General features: G+C 41.7%; 1 protein-coding gene across 1 annotated transcript in view; it reads right to left on the reverse strand.

Moving 5' to 3' along the window:
* Positions 1-225: 225 nt before the first annotated feature.
* Positions 226-21,313, reverse strand: part of ANKRD31 (ankyrin repeat domain 31) — a 107,232-nt gene continuing 86,144 nt past the window's right edge. The window contains exons 5-6 of the mRNA XM_044282977.1: positions 3,000-3,093; positions 226-1,400 (exon numbers count right to left, since the gene is read on the reverse strand). Of these exons, the coding sequence (XP_044138912.1) occupies positions 1,258-1,400; positions 3,000-3,093 (237 nt within the window). The 3' untranslated portion in view covers positions 226-1,257. The remainder of the gene's footprint in view (positions 1,401-2,999; positions 3,094-21,313) is intronic.

Here is a 21,313-nt window from a genome sequence, read left to right on the forward strand (position 1 = left end):
AGTCTAGCATTCTCCAGTCTGCAATTCCAAATGTTATTTCACATTAGCTGCTGTTTTCTAGATACAGTATCAGGACCTCGCGTTAATACGTAGGCAGGATTATCACTGGACTCTATATATAGAATTTATGATGGAAAAGTAAATAATCACACACAAATCATAAGTAAAATATGAGATATTTAATGTAATATGATATTTTAAAGGGAGCGCCCTGTTCCCCTGATCAGCTTGCAGCTGCATGCATTGTCAGAATTATAACATAGTATATAGTTGATGTACTAACACTTAGTAACATACGTTTTACAATAAACTGAGGTAGCAGAAGACTGCTCCACAATGAACAGGATTTATTGTGTGTGTAAATTCCACAAAAACCAAGACTACAACTACAAGAAACTTGATATAATATCACCATAAATGCCTGCTTATTTACTATATTTCCTGCACTGGACTATAAGACGCATTTATAGATTTCAGCGGAGGAAAATAAGAAAATAATTGTTTGGGCGATCTGTGGATCACACTGTTTTGGGTGATATGTGGATGATACTGTTTTGGGGGATCTGGGAATGATGCACTGTGCAGTTCTTCTCTACTTGAACAATTATTACCTATGTTGCTGCTTAAAATTCCTGTATGCTGTTTACAATCCATGTGTCTTGCCACATGAGCCTCCGTCACCAGGTCCTGTGGCGCACACAGGACCAGCCCCACACCAAGGACCAGCACAAAGCAGGAGGTATCGTAGGAGTGGGAGAATCTCCATGGCCATGTACTGCCTTCATCGCTCCCCCTGCAGTACCATGCTGTCATACATAGTGACAATGGCAATGGTCTGCAATACCCTTACAGTGTAGGCAGAGATTGCAGGTCTAGCGGTGAAAGCAGTCTTCACATTACCAGTGCTAAATTTTTGGCCCGATTTTTTTGGGACAAAAAATTGTGTCTTATAGTGCTGGAAATATAGTATATGAGAAAATATTTTATGTAAAGCACAAAATAACCAACTACAACATAATGCAAACAACTAATCCATAATGATCTCACTCATATTTATCCATTCAAGGACAGTTTAAGCAGATTTATATAGAAGTGACTTTACTACCATAAATTAACTGATCTTATGAGATACGGTATGACCTCTGTCAATAAAGATTCAAACTATTAAATATCTAGGTACATCTAAGTAACAAAATAAGGCACAAGATGGAACAGATAACATGTAAATAGAGTGCACAATGCCGTTGGTATTTGTCTTCAGACGTCATGGTTATCACAGGTCATGAATTCTTCCCAGTACCTATCCATTATATGGCTTGGGAAAAATTCACTTTTATCAACCAGCAAAATTTCATTCACTTGCAGCACTGTATGACCTGGAGGCTGGTGACTTGGTGTAGCTACAAATGAAAGAAGATTTACTTGCTGTAATTATGGGATCTTAGAAATTCTTACTATAAAATGTACATCTAAAAAACATAAAAGCTATACCTTATAAAACATAAACCTTATACAAAAGTTTCAGTGACAAGTCAAAATAATTTATTTTTATTATGTATTCCAATAAATTTCATGCATCTATCTACAAATAGAAGTACATTTTCATTAGGACTTAAGGTCTTTTTACGCAGACCAATATCTTAGGAAATTTATCGGGAACAAACCAAAGATTCCCATTAACTGCCTGATCGTCAGCGGAGATAAGGGCTGCACTTACATGCAAGTGATCAATACAGGGATTAGTTATCCCCATAGGGATTTATTGTTCCTAGACTGCAGATCGCTGTTTAGACAGCACAACTTGCTGCACAGGTACAATGATTTTAGGTGCTGGGTGAAAGACATGATTATCTCATGGACGTTTGCTAGTTTATCATTGACAGCACCTTTTACACAGGCCAATTATTTGGAACTAACTTTTCTACAAACACTAATCCCAATAATCGTCTTGAATATAAGTAGGTGTAAAAGGACTTTTACTCTTTAAATGATCTTTATATAATCTATATCTATATTTATCCAAAGCTAGGGCTGTGTTCACTGCAGAGCATCTGATAGAAATAGCTTTTTGCAGGGAAACAAGCCTTTTTTATTAGCTCCTCTGCAGTGAACACATGAACAAAAGCTATTTCTATTGGCTGCTCTGCAGTGAACAGAGGATCACTGTGCATAGACCGGGCTGCGGGGGTAATGACTGAGCATGTGTGACCAGCAGCACCCTGCTCAGTACATGGAAGTGCACATATATATGTACTATGAACACCAGGGGGCTCCATATTATGTAAGAAAATGTCATAACTTTTCACTGGATCAGTTTTTAACAGCATGGAAATGAAAAATATGCCAATTTTTTTAGGATCAATACCAGTGTTTTACCGTAGGGGGTACATACCACAGGTTCAAGGGGTACACCAGGAGTAAAAAGCTGGTGCCATACTATGTAAGTAGATACAGTATAATAACTAAAAATACAAAAGAAACCACAGCCGGCACTACTCAGCATAATATAATATCAATAACACTCTCTTCCAGGAAACATGCAGTGATACCCGTGGTGCTCTGCTAAAACAGACAGTCCAATATCGCATAGATGAAAAAACAGAGGAAAAGGCGGCACTCACCGGATGTTCACAAACGCAGCTTTATTGTCGGTTAAAACACAGCAGATGCGGGTCATTAATGCAGCAATGTAACGCCTTACATTGCTGCATTAGTGACCCGCATCTACTGTGTTTTAACCGACAATAAAGCTACGTTTTGTGAACATCCGGTGAGTGCCGCTTTTTCCTCAGTTTTTTCATCTACAGTATACCGTAATTATTCACTGGATCATTTTTTACAACATGTAAGTGGTTAATATGCTTCATTTTTATGATCTCTCAAATAAATATGAGATGTAATGATAGGACAACCCTTTAAATAAATTTCTTGAGAAGGTGTTCTACATACAGTACTTCAAACACTTGAAGAGTGACCTCCCCTTTCCATAAAGCACATACCAGTAATATTCCCCTCGGGATCAGGGTCTCGTTCTGTCTTTGCATAGTCCTCTTGAGCAATAAAACTTGAAAGTTTTTTACCAGTGTATGTGACCTAGAAAATAATATCAAATGTAAGATTTTTTTAAATGCTTGATCCTTATTTTCCTCCCGAGAAATAAGGGAAACCATTAGATTACAACCGCGCAGCACAGTCCTATTGTGGTTGCGATGCGGCTGTGCCACAGTCAAGTACCTCTGTGGTCTTCAGGCTGCAGCTGCCTCTAATTAAACTAATAAGACCGCACTGTTCAGTGGGTCTGTATTTTTTATGGCTGTACCTTCAATACCGCGCAGCCATTAACAATATAGACCCACTGAACAGTACGGCTATGTGGTCATACCCTAAGGCCCCTTTCACATGGGCGAGTATTCCGCGCAGGTGCAATGCATTTATTTCAATAGGGCTGTGTACATGAGCAATGTTTTTCACGCATCACTTGTGCATTGCGTGAAAATCGCAGCATGTTCTATATTCTGCATTTTTTACGCAACACAGGCCCCATAGAAATAAATGGGGCTGCGTGAAAATCGCATAGCATCCGCAAGCAAGTGCGTATGTGATGCAATTTTCACGGATGGTTGCTAAGGAGACGAGGGATGAGCGACCCGGGACCCCATTTACTTTATTATTTTCCATAATAACATGGTTATAATGGAAAATAATAGCATTATTTAATACACAATGCAAAAGTCAAATGTCAATGTAACGATTTTCCCTGAACGCACCCGCATCCTGTCCGTCTCTCACCCGCGACTCCCGTGTGAAAGAGGCCTAAGGGTATGGGAGCAGCTTTCCCCCTGCTGCACTGAAAAAAAAACCACACACATACTGTACATATATAGTATGGTCAGAGGACAAAACTTTTTTGAATGAAGAATTAGGAATAGAACAGGCAGTTCTTCACTAAAGTTAACCATACTGACAAGCTGAACCAATTTGGCCATTGATCGCTGACCAGGCTCACCCCTGTTAGAATACATTGGGGGACTTCTGAGTGCATGCACATAATGAAGTGGACTTTTATGTGTGCACTCATAGGTCCTGTCAATGTAGTCCATCGGTTTGTAGGAACATAGCGGTGGAAAAGGGGCAAGTATAGACAGATCTGTAAATGATTGCTCATAATGGCCAACAACGCTAATGTCTGCTGAAACAGTGATCTGTCATGCTAGACATTACTACACTTTCCCAACTCTTTGTGCAGGTATTCTCTAATTTATTTGCTGCAGTCGCCATGTATACTAAGCTATTTGGAACTCATTAAAAAAATTCAAAAATAATGTCCCTGATCTGCCAGTCTGACATGTTAATAGGTTAGTCTATATAGAGTAACTTCAGAGGTGAGTCTGTAGCTCTATAGAGAGTTATAGAGAGACCACTGAGAGTTGGGTCTGTAGAGAGACTGCAGAGAGACTCTTGAGAGTTGTTCAGTAGAAAGACTGCAGAGGGACTTCTGAGACGAAAGAGTGAAAAAAACAGCAGCTGAGGGGTCATGGCCCCAGGAGAGTAGCTAAGAAGTGCAGGAACTCACTGGTGAGTTGCAGCAGGGAATTTCACCTTTTTTATGCTGGAGTGTCTGTACAAACAGTGTAAGGCAGTGAATCACTTCTTAATGCAACAGACCAGGTCATAAGGAAGCATGTGTTGTTTTGAGGTCAGGCAGTGGCAGCTCATCAGAGATGTGTCAACTGCAGCATGAACAATGTGATATTTATATTAGAACATATGCTCATGCTGATGCAACAAGGGGTGATAGAAGAAAAACAGCTTATGCATCTAGCTGGCCGCCCTGTAGCTGTTGGGGACCCACACGGACAAATGGAGGAGGAAGTGGAGAATGAGGAGCTACCACTGAAAGAGGAGGAGCAGTCTGTAGTAGAGGAGCATGAGGCTTCTGCGGCTGCTAATGACACTGGCCATGACGACCAATTATCGCAGTGGGAGCCGGTGAGCATGATGGTAAACATGGCAAGCTGTATTCCTATTTACATACTGACTTGCGTATTTTTAGCATCAAGCAATCTGATGATTACTGTACAGCCATGATTTTAGACCCTCTCTATCAAAGCAAAATGGAGGAATATTTTCCTGTTGCAGAAAGGGAGTCAAAATTGTTTTATTACCAAGATACATTGTGTAAGCAGCTTGCTGCGGTTCTAACCAGTAGGACCCTCTCAGATTTCCGCAAAGTAAAACACCTCCTGCTGTTGCAGCAGATGATGGAGCAGATTTTTCAGCTGCCGTGCCAGGCTGATACAAATCAGGCAGGGAACAATGAACAATGACATGTAGGAACAGTGCAGCCCTGAAATCCACCCCCCACCACTGTCCCTACCTGCTTGGATGATTCGCCCTAAATAGCAGTCCCCAATGTGTTTATGTTCCCTATTCTAATCTGGAAGGAAGTGGTAGAGAGAGTAATTAAGTCTGAAAAAAACACCAGAAATAAACACAGAGTCCAGTACCAAGCCCTGTCAAAATCAGGAGACAACGTCTAGCAAAATAATGAGGCAAAATCAAAGTCAGCTTAAATAAAGGTCAAAGTTAGATAACCAGCAATTCCAGAGAGTGGTAACAACCCTAGTGATGCAGGAACAACAATCACAGGCAACTATGTCCAGTAGTTGCCTGTTTAAATCTCCCCCTGGAAAAAAACATGTGACACCGGAGACGTGCCTGATTGGCCCATTGTCCCTGTTCCATGATAGACCAAGCAGTTCCCATGTCAGTGGGACTTGCTGCAAAGGAAATGGCATTACACCTTCAGTGCCACCAATATCATATCTGCGGAGGACGACATCTGGGACCCCTGCTCATCAGCTGTTAGAAGAGGCCTTGAGGCCAGTGACATCACTGTACATTGGTCATGTGACCTAATGGCAGCTCAGTCCCATTTAAGTCAATGGGGCTGTGCTGTAACGCCAAGGCCTGCCACTATACAATGTATGGTGCTGTCCTTGGAAAGCTGCTGGGGGCCTGCATCAATCACCAGAGCTCCAGCAACACAGCAGGTCCCTGAAACAACTGATCAGTGGGGATGCCGGAACTTGAACCCCCGGTGATGTAATAATGATGTCTTATATTGAGCAAAAGTCATCAATATCTTTTCCTGGATAACCACTTTAACACTTGTGTGTGTGTGTGTATAATTACAGGCAGGCATTCTGCCTCTGTTAAGGCACAATTTTTAGATGCTTGTTCCCAACAAGCCACAGTCTCTTTCCGATAACACGGTGTGTGATTAAACACCATCTTCCCCCAATAAGTAACATTTGTAATATTAAAAAGCATAACAAATGTGTAACCCTTTCAGGACCCTGCCATATTTCACCTTAAGGACCAGGCCGTTTTTTGGAAATTTGACATGTGTCACTTTATATGGTAATATCTTTGGACCGCTTTTACTTATCCAAGCCATTCTAAAACTGTTTCCTAGTGACACATTGTACTTAAATTTAGTGGTAAATTTCAGTCAATATTTAAAAATTTAAAAAAAATCCAAAATGTACCCAAAAATTGGAAAATTTCTCTGCTTTTAAAACAGATAGCGATACCTCATATAATAGTTATTACTTTACATTTCCCATATGTCAACTATACGTTTGAATCATTTTGTGAATGCCATTTTATTTTTGGGGGATGTTAGAAGGCTTAGAAGTTTAGAAGCAAATCTTAAAATGTATCAGAAAATTTCCAAAACCCACTTTTTAACCCCTTAGGGACACAGCCTTTTTACACCTTAGGACCAGGCCATTTTTTGCAAATCTGACCAGTGCCACTTTAAGTGATGATAATTTCTAAACGTTTTGACTTATCCAGGCCATTCTGAGATTGTTTTTTCGTCACATATTGTACTTCATGACACTGGTAAAATAAAGTTAAAAAAAATATTTTTTTTTGCATAAAAAAATGTCAAATTTACCAAAAATTGGGAAAAATTAGCAAATTTCAAAGTTTCAGTTTCTCTACTTCTGTAATACATAGTAATACCCCTAAAAATTGTGATGACTTTACATTCCCCATATGTCTACTTCATGTTTGAATTATTTTGGGAATGATATTTTATTTTTTGGGGATGTTACAAGGCTTAGAAGTTTAGAAGCAAATCTTGAAATTTTTCAGAAATTTACAAAAACCCAATTTTTAGGGACCACTACAGCTCTGAAGTCACTTTGCGAGGCTTACATAATAGAAACCACCCAAAAATGACCCCATTCTATAAACTACACCCCTCAAGGTATTCAAAACTGATTTTACAAACTTTGTTAACCCTTTAGGTGTTGCACAAGAGTTATTGGCAAATGGGGATGAAATTTGAGAATTTCATTTTATTGCCTAATTTTCCATTTTAACCAATTTTTTCCACTAACAAAGCAAGGGTTAACAGCCAAACAAGACTGTATCTTTATTGCCCTGACTCTGCCGTTTACAGAAACACCCCATATGTGGCCGTAAACTACTGTACGGCCACACAGCGGGGCGTAGAGTGAAAGGTGCGCCGTTTGGTTTTTGGAAGGCATGTTTTGCTGGACTGGTTTTTTGACACCATGTCCCATTTGAAGCCCCCTGATGCACCCCTAGAGTAGAAACTCCATAAAAGTGACCCCATCTAAGAAACTACACCCCTCAAGGTATTCAAAACTGATTTTACAAACTTTGTTAACCCTTTAGGTGTTGCACAAGAGTTATTGGCAAATGGGGATGAAATTTGAGAATTTCATTTTTTTGCCTAATTTTCCATTTTAACCCATTTTTTCCACTAACAAAGCAAGGGTTAACAGCCAAACAAGACTGTATCTTTAATTGCCCTGACTCTGCCGTTTACAGAAACACCCCATATGTGGCCGTAAACTACTGTACGGCCACACAGCGGGGCGTAGAGTGAAAGGTGCGCCGTTTGGTTTTTGGAAGGCATGTTTTGCTGGACTGGTTTCTTGACACCATGTCCCATTTGAAGCCCCCCTGATGCACCCCTAGAGTAGAAACTCCATAAAAGTTACCCCATCTAAGAAACTACACCCCTCAAGGTATACAAAACTGATTTTACAAACTTTGTTAACCCTTTAGGTGTTGCACAAGATTTAATGGAAAATAGAGATACAATTTCAAAATTTCACTTTTTGGGCAGATTTTCCATTTTAATATTTTTTTTCCAGTTACAAAGCAAGGGTTAACAGCCAAACAAAACTCATTATTTATGGCCCTGATTCTGTAGTTTACAGAAACACCTCATATGTGGTCGTAAACTGCTGTACGGGCACACGACAGGGCGCAGAAGGAAAGGAATGCCATACGGTTTTTGGAAGGCAGATTTTGCTGGACTGGTTTTTTTGACACCATGTCCCTTTTGAAGCCCCCTGATGCACCCCTAGAGTAGAAACTCCATAAAAGTGACCCCATCTAAGAAACTACACCCCTCAAGGTATACAAAACTGATTTTACAAACTTTGTTAACCCTTTAGGTGTTGCACAAGATTTAATGGAAAATAGAGATACAATTTCAAAATTTCGCTTTTTTGGCAGATTTTCCATTTTAATATTTTTTTTCCAGTTACAAAACAAGGGTTAACAGCCAAACAAAACTCATTATTTATGGCCCTGATTCTGTAGTTTACAGAAACACCTCATATGTGGTCGTAAACCGCTGTACGGTCACACGGCAGGGCGCAGAAGGAAAGGAATGCCATACGGTTTTTGGAAGGCAGATTTTGCTGGACTGGTTTTTTTGACACCATGTCCCATTTGAAGCCCCCCTGATGCACCCCTAGAGTAGAAATTCCAAAAAAGTGACCCCATTTTAGAAACTACGGGATAGGGTGGCAGTTTTGTTGGTACAAGTTTAGGGTACATATGATTTTTGGTTGCTCTATATTACACTTTGTGCGGCAAGGTAACAAGAAATTGCTTTTTTGGCACAGTTTTTTTTTTTGTTATTTACACCATTCATCTGACAGGTTAGATCATGTGGTAATTTTATAGAGCAGGTTGTCACGGACGCGGTGATACCCAATATGTATACAATTTTTTTTATTTATGTACGTTTTACACAATAATTTCATTTTTAAAACAAAAAAAATGTTTTAGTGTCTCCATAGTCTAAGAGCCATAGTTTTTTCAATTTTTGGGCGATTATCTTAAGTAGGGTCTCATTTTTTGTGGGATGAGATGACGGATTGATTGGCACTATTTTGGGGTGCACATGACTTTTTGATTGCTTGCTATTACACTTTTTGTGACGGAAGATGACAAAAAATGGCTTTTTTTACACCATTTTTATTTTTTTACGGTGGTCATCTGAGGGGTTAGGTCATGTGATATTTTTATAGAGCCGGTCAATACGGATGCGGCGATACCTAATATGTATACTTTTCTTTTATTTATGTAAGTTTTACACAATGATTTCATTTTTGAAACAAAAGAAATCATGTTTTAGTGTTTCCATAGTCTAAGAGCCATAACTTTTTCAGTTTTTGGGCGATTATCTTGGGTAGGGTATGATTTTTGCGGGATGAGATAACAGTTTGATTGTTACAATTTTGGCGTAGATGCGACTTTTTTGATCATTTTTATTACCTTTTTTGGGAAGTAAGGTGGGCAAAATTCCAATTTCATCATAGTTTTTAATTTTTTATTTTTATGGCGTTCACCGTTCGGGTAAAGTAACATTACCGTTTTATAGATCAGGTCGTTACGGACGCGGCGATACCAAACATGTGTAGGGAATTTTATTTTTTTCATTTTTAATCAGTGATGAATGTGTTTTTTGATTTTTACTTTATTTTCACTTTTTTCACTTTTTTTTTTACCCAGACCCACTTGGTTCTTGAAGATCCAGTGGGTCTGATGTCTGCATAATACAGTACAGTACAATATATATTGTACTGTACTGTATTTTACTTACACTTTGTCTGAACAGATCTATGCTTTCAGCACAGATCTGTTCAGAACCATGGACAGCAGGACGCCTGAGAAGGCGTCCTGTTGCCATGGGAACCTTCCCCATCTGCTCAGTAGTTGCCAGAACTTCGCAGACGGGGAAGGGTAAGGATGGGGCTTGGGGGGCTGCCTGGAAGCTCTCTCCCTCTCCATTCGGGGGACTGCAAAGGCACAGCAGCCCCCCGATGGGAGAGGGGAGGGAGGGTGCTCCCTGCGCTGTTAACCTTTCGGCATCACCGATGTCAGCCGTTTATACCAGGGTGCCAGCAATGTGCTGGCACCCTGGTATACCCACTAGACGCCAACGATTACGCAATGGGAGGCGGGCGGGGGATCGCGATCCCGCCTACCGCACCGCCCGCCTCCCGCACCGCCCGCAACCCTCCCCCTGCACCTCCCACCATGCTCAAATAACTGAGGGGTGCAGGGGGGAGGGATACTGGAAAAAATTTTTAATCCTAAAGTTTCTGATCCCCGTGGTCAGGGACCGCGGGGATCAGAAACTGCAGAAATCGCAGCAAACCGCAGGTCTGAATTGACCTGCGGTTTGCCGCGATCGCCGACATGGGGGGGTCACGGGACCCCCCCGCGCATTTAGCCTAGGTGCCTGCTCAATGATTTGAGCAGGCACCGGGTTCCGATCACTGCTAGCCGCACGGCAGTGATCGAAAATGCACAGGGTGTACATGTACGCCCTGTGTCCTTAAGTACCAGGGCACAAGGGCGTACCTGTACGCCCTGTGTCCTTAAGGGGTTAAAGACCAGTTCAGTTATGAAGTCACTGTTGGGCTTACATAATAGAAACCACCCATAAATGGCCCCATTTTTGAAAATACACCCTCAAGGTATTAAAAAGTGATTTTACAAACTTTGTTGACCCTTTAGGCCTCTTTCACACGAGCGTGGCGGATTGGCTATGGATGCGTTCAGGGTGCATTTAGTGAAACTCACAACATTTTGCAAGCAAGTTCAGTCAGTTTTGTCTGCGATTGCGCTCAGTTGTTTAGTTTTTTCCACGTGGGTGCAATACGTTTTGATGCGTTTTTGACACGTGTGATAAAAAACTTAAGGTTTACAAACAACATCTCCTAGCAACCATCAGTGAAGAACACATTGCATCCGCACTTGCTTGTGGATACAATGAGTTTTCCACTGAAGCTCCATTCACTTCTATGGAGCCAGGTGTCACGGTCCCTCAGGTGAATAATGTCAGGAGATCTAGGAGACTGGCTGAGCGTGGAGGAATCTAACAGCCTCCTTGATTTCTCTTGATTCAGTGTTGATAGGGTTAATGACCACTTCACTTGTCTCAGCTGTTGCTCAATGGTCATCACTTCTACCCTTTATAGTCTGACCCCACCCTTTTGACTATGCGGTAGATTGCTTCATTTGGTTTTGGAAAGAGCTGGAGTGTGGTTCTCTCTGAGTTCCTGCTCATCCTTCTACAACAGAAGCTAAGTGTCTCGCTTATTTGTATTTTGTCTTTTCCCCTTGGTTGTGGTTACTAGGCCTCAAGGAGACGTTTGTTCCTTCATCTTGGAAGTAACGTGTTGTCATAGCCCTGCCAATATCTTTAGGGATCCTCAGGGTCTCCAGGGTTTCCAGGAGTAGAGTTCTTTAGGTAGTGACCCTTTCCCTTCCCTAGTGTTAAGGCCTAGTGGCTTTTCCCTTCCCCCCTGGTTGTCGGTGTGATTTTACTCCTTTAACCCACCCATGACATAATCTACCGCAATTTTTTTGTTCAGGTCAGTGCAGCTATGGATTGACCTCCGCGCAACAGTCTCACAGATTCAGAAACCACAGGTGACTGGTTCCGGAGGTGGGTACCAGGCCTGCCCTGAAGCGAAGGTGGCTCTCCCGGACAGATTTTCTGGAGGTAGTGACAATTTCATCCGGTTCAGGGAGTCATGTAAATTATACTTTAAGCTGCGTCCATACTCTTCTGGGAACGAGAGTCAACATGTGGGTATGATGATTTATTTTCTTAAACATGACGCCCAGTTGTGGACTTTTTCTCTGCCGATCTGATCACCGTCCCTACAGTCGGTAGATGAATTTTTTAGAGCATTGAGTCTTATTTACAATGACCCGGATTTCTCAGGCCGAAACCAAGTTCCGCGGAGATCTACTGCTCTGAATTTAGGAAATGTGCTACGAATATGGAGTGGAATGATCCTGCTCTCCATAGCCAATTCTGTCAAGGTCTATCTGAGAGGCTGCTGGACATGTTGGCCTTTCATGAAAATCCTGAGTCATTGGAAGCAGCTATGTCCCTTGCTGTATGTCTTGATAGACGCCTGAGGGAGAGATCTAGGGGTCCTCACCCTCAAGACGTACTGTCAAACAAGGTGGCGGCTTCCTTTGACACTTATGGTAAAGAGACACCTGTGGTTGTGCCTTGTGATGTGCCTGTGCAGTTATGGGGAGCTACTCCTGAGACTGCTGACAAAAGCTTTAGTCATATGAAGAGAGTCTGTTTTTGTTGTGGAAAACAGGGACATTTTGTAAATATTTGCCCGTACATTCAGTGTCAAGGTGAAAACAAAAGAAAACTGTTTAATCCCCAAATAACTATTGGTGGTGTAGAGCAAGAAAACGTACTTTTGTCATTACCTGGTAGTACCTGATTTCTCCTGTCTGCCGAGGTGGCGATAGAGTCCAAACAGTGGAAATAAAGGTATTTATCGATATTGGGGCAGGGGTTAACCTGATTGAGCAGACTAGATGGGCCAAATGGTTCTTATCTGCCGACACATTCTATGTTTCTATGATTGATGGACAGTTCGTTCGCTTTCATGGGTTGACAACGAGTGCTCTAGAGAAAAGCATTTCTGTCTTTGGAATTGATTCTGCACCTCTTACCCAAAAATGCACAGTCACAGGTGGTAAATGACATCCATTTAAGAGTGGGTGATTTCCATCAGGAATCCATCTCATGTTATGTGTTGGAGGGTCTGCTTGCTCCGATAGTTTTGGGCTTACCATGGTTAAGAAAACATAACCCTACCATCAACTGGCAAGCAAGACAGATTCTTGATTGGAGTGATTTTTGCGTGGACAACTGCCTTGATACGTTTTTCTCTGTGTTTACCACTAAAACTGTACCCTCGTTCATTTCTGAATTTTCTGATGTGTTTTCTGAGAGTAGTAACCAGTTACCCCTGCATCGGGAGTATGATTGTCCCATAAATCTTATTCTTAGAGCTAAATTGTCCAAATCTCGGTTGTATAATCTTTCGGAGCCAAAAAGAAAGGCTATGCGAGAGTATATCACTGAGAGCTTAGCGAAGGGCCATTTCAGACCATCCAAGTCCCCAGTGGTTGCTGCATTTTTCTTTGTAAAAAAAATAAGATGGTACCTGAAGAGAAATGTGACTCCATCTTGTCTTCTCTAATTATGTAAAGAATTGTTATAACATCTCACCCATGCACTGTTTCACATCCCCCCGCTGTGAGTTAGGTTCACTTATCTGTCTCAGGACAGATTCTGGGAATATCCTAGAACTAGAACAAACGTTCTTGCCTTATTCAGGATCATTCGGCACAACTGCGCACATTCTTATATGTGAGTGATTAAAACCTATTCTTATTTACTGCACGTATACATACCATAAAAGGATGTTCCGGTAGTTTGTGTGTGAGAACCAATGTTTATCTTTTATGATTGGTTTGATGCTGTTGTTATGCAAACTTTTCTACTGCCTATATAAGGCTAAGTGATAGCATAATAAAGTTAGAGTGTTTCTCAGTGATATTTGTGTGTGTCTGTTATTGCCAACTGAGAAACATCTCTCCTGAAGTCAGTGTCTCAAACCAAGGTTGTCGTAGAGGTCCAGAAAGGTCCAAATCCTTCCAGTACCCTTAGACCATTTCTGGACTTCCGTGAGCTGAACCGTATTACCGTCTGTGATCCTTACCCCCTTCCTTTGATTCCGGATTTGTTTAATCAAATTGTCGGTGCCAAGATGTTCTCTAAATTTGATCTGAGGGGGGCATATAATTTGGTAAGGATCAAAGAGGGGGACGAATGGAAGATGGCCTTTGATACCCCTGAGGGTCATTTTGAGAATCTGGTCATGCCTTTTGGGTTAACCAATGCTCCAGCGGTTTTTCAACACTTTGTCAATGACATCTTTCATCATCTGGTGGGGAGATTTGTTGTTGTATATCTGGATGACATACTAATTTATTTTCCAGACATGGAGACTCATCAGGATCATGTGAGACAGGTGTTACAGATCCTAAGAGAGAATAAATTGTATGCAAAGATGGAAAAATGTGTGTTTGCTGTTCAGGATGTGCAATTCCTGGGTTACCTGCTCTCATCCTCAGGTTTTCGAATGGATCCCGAGAAATTCCGTGCGGTGTTGCACTGGGATCGACCCGAAAATATGAAAGCGCTTATGCGGTTTTTGGGATTCATCAACTACTACCGTTAATTCATCTTGAACTATTCGAACTGTGGTTAAACCTTTAACAGACATGACTAGGAAGGGGGTTGGTTTCTCTGTTTGGTCTGAGGTCGCATTACAAGCCCTTGTAGCCTACTGTTGTGAAGGAATGTTTTGCTTCAGCCCCTATTCTGGTGCAACAGGATGTGTCTCAGCCATTCATTGTAGAGGTTGACGCATCCGAGGTAGCGGTGGGAGCAGTTTTGTCGCAAGGTCCTTCACCTAGTAAATGGCGCCCATGTGCTTTTTTCTGTAAAAAACTCTCGACTACTAAAAGAAATTATGACGTGGGTTATAAGGAATTGCTGGCCATTAAGTTGGCTTTTAGGAGCAATTCATCCTATTACGGTAATTACTGATCACAAAAATCTGGCTAAACAATTGAATCTTGATGTTAAGGTGTCAGAGGCCCAAGAGGATGCACCGGTCTCTTGTCCTCCAGGGAAAGTTTGTTCCCTCAGACTTACGTCACAAGATATTTGAGGAACATTACTGTACTGTCTTGGCTGAACACCCTGGTAGTAGATCCACTGTTGAATCTCATCTCGCGCAGATTTTGGTGGCTGGGGTTGCGTAAGTGTGTTGAGGACTATGTCAGCCTGTTGTACCTGTGCATGTGCTAAGGTGACACATACTCGGCCTTCTGGATCTCTTCTTCCGTTACCCATCCCGTCCAGACCTTGGACACATTTGTCCATGGACTTTATCATAGATTTACCGAATTCTTTGGGAAAAACCGTGATCCTGGTGTGAGTTGATTGGTTTAGCAAAATGGGGCATTTATAGTATTACCTGCTCTACCTAATGCCAAAACTCTTGCACAGCTATTTGTTGATAACATCTTGAAACTACATGGCATTCCCTCTGATGTGTTGTCTGATCGGGGGACTCCGTTTGTTTCCAGATTCTAGAAAGCATTCTGTACTCGACTGGGGGTACAATTGTCCTTTTCTTCGGCTTTTCATCCTCAGTCGAACGGACAGACGGAGCGCACTAATCAGAATCTGGAGACTTACTTGAGATGTTTTGTTTTCTGAGAACCAGGAGAAGTGGTCTTCATTGTCGTTAGCTAAATTTGCTATTAATAACTGTAGACAGGAGTCCACTGATAAGTCAACTTTTTTGGGGCATATGGATTCCATCCGCAGTTTGGCACATTTTCTGGTTCTCAAACTTCCAGTATTCCTGAGGAGGAACAATTTTCCTCTTCTTTGTCTTCGATTTGGTGGAAAATTCTAAATAACCTGAAAAAGATGGGCAACAGGTATAAGCGTGTGGCTGACAGGAGACATATGAATGGTCCGGACCTGAGAGTGGGTGATTCTGTGCGGCTGTCCACAAGAAACATTAAGCTTAAAGGATAACTGTCACACTTAGACCCTAATTTCAATTTTCATATATGTAGTTACTAATAACATGATATTCCAGAATCAGTTACTATTAGACTGACTTACCCCATATTTAATAAGATTCAGCCCTTAGCAACCAGTCTGCATAAAACTGCAATTTCACTATTCAGTTAAGATGGCTGCCACTGCCCTCACCCTGAGGCTAATCCCGTCTGCCCTCACTAGCCAGTAACAATAGCCCCCCAAAAGTGTCAGTAACCAGAGCCCTCCACCCTAAAGGGTTAATCTCCTCTTACCACATGTTGACTGAGCAGACGGCAGATCTCCCTTCCCTGCTCTGCGCTGATTCGGCTCTGCATTGTCCCAGTCTGCTGAGTGAGGCACTGTTATCAGCTGCTGGGGAGGACCTGGCTTTAATCATTTACACACAGTCCCTGGCTGTCAGTAATCTGACCTTGCAGGCTGCGTGCTTCTGCGTCCTCCGTCCTTCAACACAGAGGACGGACCCTGCATATCAACCTGATTTTAAGCACAGATAAAAATAGGCAGTACAGGGAACAAAACTGTGGAATTAAGGGTTAATTGAATACACAGTGAAAAGTTGAAATAGGGCCACCAAGGAGATATTAATCACCACAATCCAATACTCCAAAAAAAAAAAAAAGATGACAGCTATACTGTAAAGTACCTTCTTCGAAGTTGGGCCCAAGATGTATTGGTCCATATAAGATCACTGCCATTGTTAACCCTGTAGTCTTCCGTCTTGAACTTCCTCAGGTTATAAAAATTCATAACGTATTTCATAAGTCGTTGTTGGAACAAATGTGTCGAACCTGTTGAGCCGTCTTCCTTTCCTCCCGCTCCTGTCATGGTGGACGGTAATTTTAGATTTCAAATCAGCAGGATTGTGGACTCTCGAGTTCTCCGTAGATCCCTCCAGTATCTTGTCCACTGGAAGGGTTACGGACCAGAGGAGAGGGTGTGGGTTCCAGCACCCGATGTTAATGCGAATCGTCTGGTGAAGGCCTTTCACAGAGCCCATCCTGATAAGGTCAGTCCTGAGTGCCTGGAGGTCACCCATAGATGTGGGGGTACTGTCATGGTCCCTCAGGTGACTGATGTCGGGAGATCAAGGAGAATGGCTGAGCATGGAGAAATCTAACAGCCTCCTTGATTTATGCAGTAAATTGCTTCATTTGGTTTTGAAAAGAGCTGGTGTAGTTCTCCCTGAGTTCCTGCTCATCCTTCTACGACAGAAGCTAAGTGTCTCGCTTGTTTGTATTTTGTCTTTTCCCCTTGGTTGTGGTTACTAGGCCTCAGGGAGACCCTTGTTGATTCATCTTGGAAGGAACGGGTTGTCTCAGCCCTGCCAATGTCTTTAGGGCTCCTCAGGGTCTCCAGAGCTTCTAGGTTCCTGTGTATGGGCATTTCTACCTTCAAGGGGTGCCCATACGGTTAGGAGTCAGGGCTGGTGTTTACTCCTTTACCTCACACGTGACACCAGGGCTGCATGAAAAATGCATAATATAGAACATGCTGCATTTTTCACACAACGCAGAACTGACCCATTGAAATGAGTGGATTTTGTATGGGTGCTATGAGTTCATGTCACGCATCGCACCTGTGTGCAAAACTCGCTCATGTGAAAGAAGCCTTAGGTGTTCCACAAAAATTTAATGAAAATGTAGATGAAATTTCTGAATTTTACTTTTTGGGCAGATTTTTCATTTTAGACCATTTTTTTCCGCTAACAAAGCAAGGGTTAACAGCCAAACAAAACTCAATATTTATTACCCTGATTCTGCAGTTTGCAGATATTGGCCCATTTGTGATTGTCAACTGCTGTACGGGCACACAAGAAAAGGAGCGCCATATGGTTTTTGGAGGGCAGATTTCACTGGGATAATTTTAAGTTGCCATGTCACATTTTAAGACCCCCTAATGCACCCCTAGAGTAGAAACTCCTAAAAAGTTAACCAGATTTTCGAAACTACGGGATAAGGTGGCCGTTTTGTTGGTACTATTTTAGGGTATATATGATTTTTGGATGTTCTATGTTACACTTTTTGGGATTAAAAGTTTCTATCATATCCCCTCTGTCTCGTCTTTCTTCAAAGCTATACATGTTAAGGTCATTTAAGCTTTCCTGGTAAGTTTTATCCTTAAATCCATGTACTAGTTTAGTAGCTCTTCTCTGAACTCTCTCCAAAGTATCAATATCCTTCTGGAGATATGGTCTCCAGTACTGAGCACAATACTCCAAATGAGGTCTCACTAGAGCTCTGTAGAGCGGCATGAGTACCTCCCTCTTTCGACTGGTAATGCCTCTCCCTATACACCCAAGCATTCTGCTAGCATTTCCTGCTGCTCTATGACACTGTCTGCCTACCTTTAGGTATTCTTAAATAATGACCCCTAAATCCCTTTCCTCAGATACTGAGGTTAGGACTGTATCACTGATTTTATATTTTGCTCTTGGGTTTTTACACCCCAGTGCATTATCTTGCACTTATCAACATTCAATTTTAGTTGGGGGTTACAAGGGGATTTACAAGGGGTTAATACGCTGGTATCTGTGTTTTCAGCAGTATGCAACAGGGGCCAGCTGTCAGTGACTGCAGGGTCCGTGCCACTGATCGGGCGGGTGCAGGAGCACATCCTGTCATATATGTACGGCGCTGGTCCTTAAGTCAAGTCCACCAGCGGCGTACGTGTAAGGCGCGAGTCCTCTCTGAGTTAAACATGCTGTTTGTTAACGTCGATAACCATGCATGTAGCATGTGCGCTTGGCAGCTGAATGCATCTGTGTTGGTCCTATGTTCATATGTGCCTGGATTGTTGAGAAAAATTATGTTTTAATATATGCAAATGAACCTATTAGAGGAACGGGGGCGCTGCCGTTACACCTAGAAGCTCTTTTCTCTCTGCAACGGCTGCTCCCTCTCCACTGTCATTGACAGGGCCAGGCAGTAAAAACATAATAACTGACTAGCCCGGTCAATCAAACTGGATGAATCAGACACAAAACAAATTTCAAGAAATTTGCTCATCTCTAATATTGACAAGTCATTTGGCTTACTATAAAATGTTAGATTACATTGTAAGGGCTACTAAAGAATAAGTATTGTTACAATTATTGGAAATGTGTGCTCCTAGTTTGTTTCTGATAATTACACTTTGAAAATGTGCTGCTGGTCACCTGATGAACAAGCATATTCTCATTCACTGGGTGATCCTATCTTTAACACCTTAAGGACCCAACCATTTTCACCTTAAGGACCAGGCCAAATTAGCAAATTAGCAAATTTCAATTTCTCTACTTTTATAATCGATAGTAATAACTCCAAAAATAGTTATTACTTTACTTTCCCCATATGTCTACTGTAACAGGGTGCCGAAGGCGCACTCAGTCTCCCATCAGCCGCACACCTGCTGCTTAGCTTCGGGAGTGAGGATCTGTGTTTGACCTCGTTCCCAGGGCGGCTTTGCTAGCTGGGAGGCTCCCTGCTCCTAGGTCTACCTTGAGCGCTGAGTTGATCACTCGGTGCTCGACTGGTCGGTCTGTCGGTCATGTGACGCTGGCGACGTCACATGACCCTCACTCCCCACTATAAATACAGGCAGCCTGCTGGCCACAGGTTGCCTGTTAATTTCTAGGTTCCTGGCTATTTGTTGGACTACTGAATACTCACCTGATCCTGTTACCTGACGATCCTTTGCCTGCTCCTCCTGTACTGTGCATCCGTCTTGGTATTGTGACCTCGGCTCCCACCTGACTACTCTTTGCGGACTCCTCTGGTACTTCTCTACTCTCCTGGTATTTGACCCCGGCTTCTCCTGACCATTCTTTGCTTAACCCTTTGTATTGCGTAGCTCTCTTGGTTCTGACCCGGTCCGTTCACGTTCCGTATTTTGTCTTGTCTGTCTTCCCTGCACATATCCTAAGTAAGGGACTGTCGTCCGGGTGTCCACTGTCATCAGGACTCGTGAGGCAAGTAGGCAGGGCCAGTGGTGAGGGTGGAGCGCAGTGGTCACTATCCTTCCCCCTGTGTGTGTGTGGACGTGACCGTTACATCTACTTAATGTTTGGATCATTTTGTGAATGCCATTTTATTTTCTGGGGACGTTAGAAGGCTTAGAAGTTTAGAAGCCAATCTTGAAATTTTTCCGAAAATTTCCAAAACCCACTTTTTAAGGACCAGTTCAGGTCTGAAGTCACTTTATGAGGCCTACATAATAGAAACCACCCGAAATGACCCCATTTTAGAAACTACACCCCTCAAGGTATTCAAAACTGATTTTACAAACTTTGTTAACCCTTTAGGTGTTCCTCAAGAATGAATGGAAAATGGAGATGAAATTTCAGAATTTAACTTTTTTGGCAGATTTTCCATTTTAATCCATTTTTTCCGCTAACAAAGCAAGGGTTAGCAGCCAAACAAAACTCAATATTTATTGCCCTGATTCTGTAGTTTACAGAAACGCCCCATATGTGGTTGTAAACTGCTGTACGGACACTCGGCAGGGTGCAGAAGGAAAGGAAAGCCATATGGTTTTTGGAAGGCAGATTTCACTGGTATCATTTTAAGCTGCCATGTCACATTTGAAGACCCCCTGATGCACCCCTAGAGTAGAAACTAAAAAAAGACCCTATTTTGGAAGCTACAGGATAAGGTGGCAGTTTTGTTGGTACTATTTTGGGTACATATGATTTTTGGTTGCTCTATATTACACTTTTTGTGAGGCAAGGTAACAAAAAATAGCTGTTTTGGCACCGTTTTTATTTTTTGTTATTTACAATGTTCATCTGACAGGTCATGTGCTATTTTTATAGAGCAGTTTGTTACAAACTCGACAATACCAAATATGACCTTTTTTGGTTGTTTGTTTCAGATTTACATAATAAAGCATTTTTGAAAAAAAATGATATTTTTTTAGTGTCTCCATATTCTGAAAGCCATATTTTTTTAATTTTTTGGGTGACTGTCTAATGTGGGGTCTAATTTTTTTGGGTATGAGATGACGGTTTGATTGGTACTATTTTAGGGTGCATATGACTTTTTGATTGCTTGGTATTACACTTTTTGTAATGTAAGGTGACAAAAAATTGCTTTTTTGACACACTTTTTTATTTAATTGTTAGGTTAGGTCATGTGATATTTTTATACAGCAGGTTCTTACGGATGCAGCGATACCTAATATGTATACTTTTTTTATTTAAGTTTTACACAATAACAGCATTTTTGATTAAAAACAAACATGTTTCAGTGTCCCCATATTCTGAGAGCCATAATTATTTTTTTTTTAATGTGATTGTCTTAGGTAGGGTATCATTTTTTGCGGGATAAGATGACGGTTTGACTGGTACCATTTTTTGGGGTGCATATGCCTTTTTAATTGTTTGCAATTACACTTTTTGTGATGTAAGGTGACAAAAAATGTTTTTTTAGCACAGTTTTTATTAGATTTTTTTGACTGTGTTTATCTGAGGGGTTAGGTCATGCGATAGTTTTATAGAGCCGGTCAATACGGATG

This window comes from Bufo gargarizans, chromosome 1, assembly GCF_014858855.1.
Source record: "Bufo gargarizans isolate SCDJY-AF-19 chromosome 1, ASM1485885v1, whole genome shotgun sequence".
NCBI lineage: Eukaryota > Metazoa > Chordata > Amphibia > Anura > Bufonidae > Bufo > Bufo gargarizans.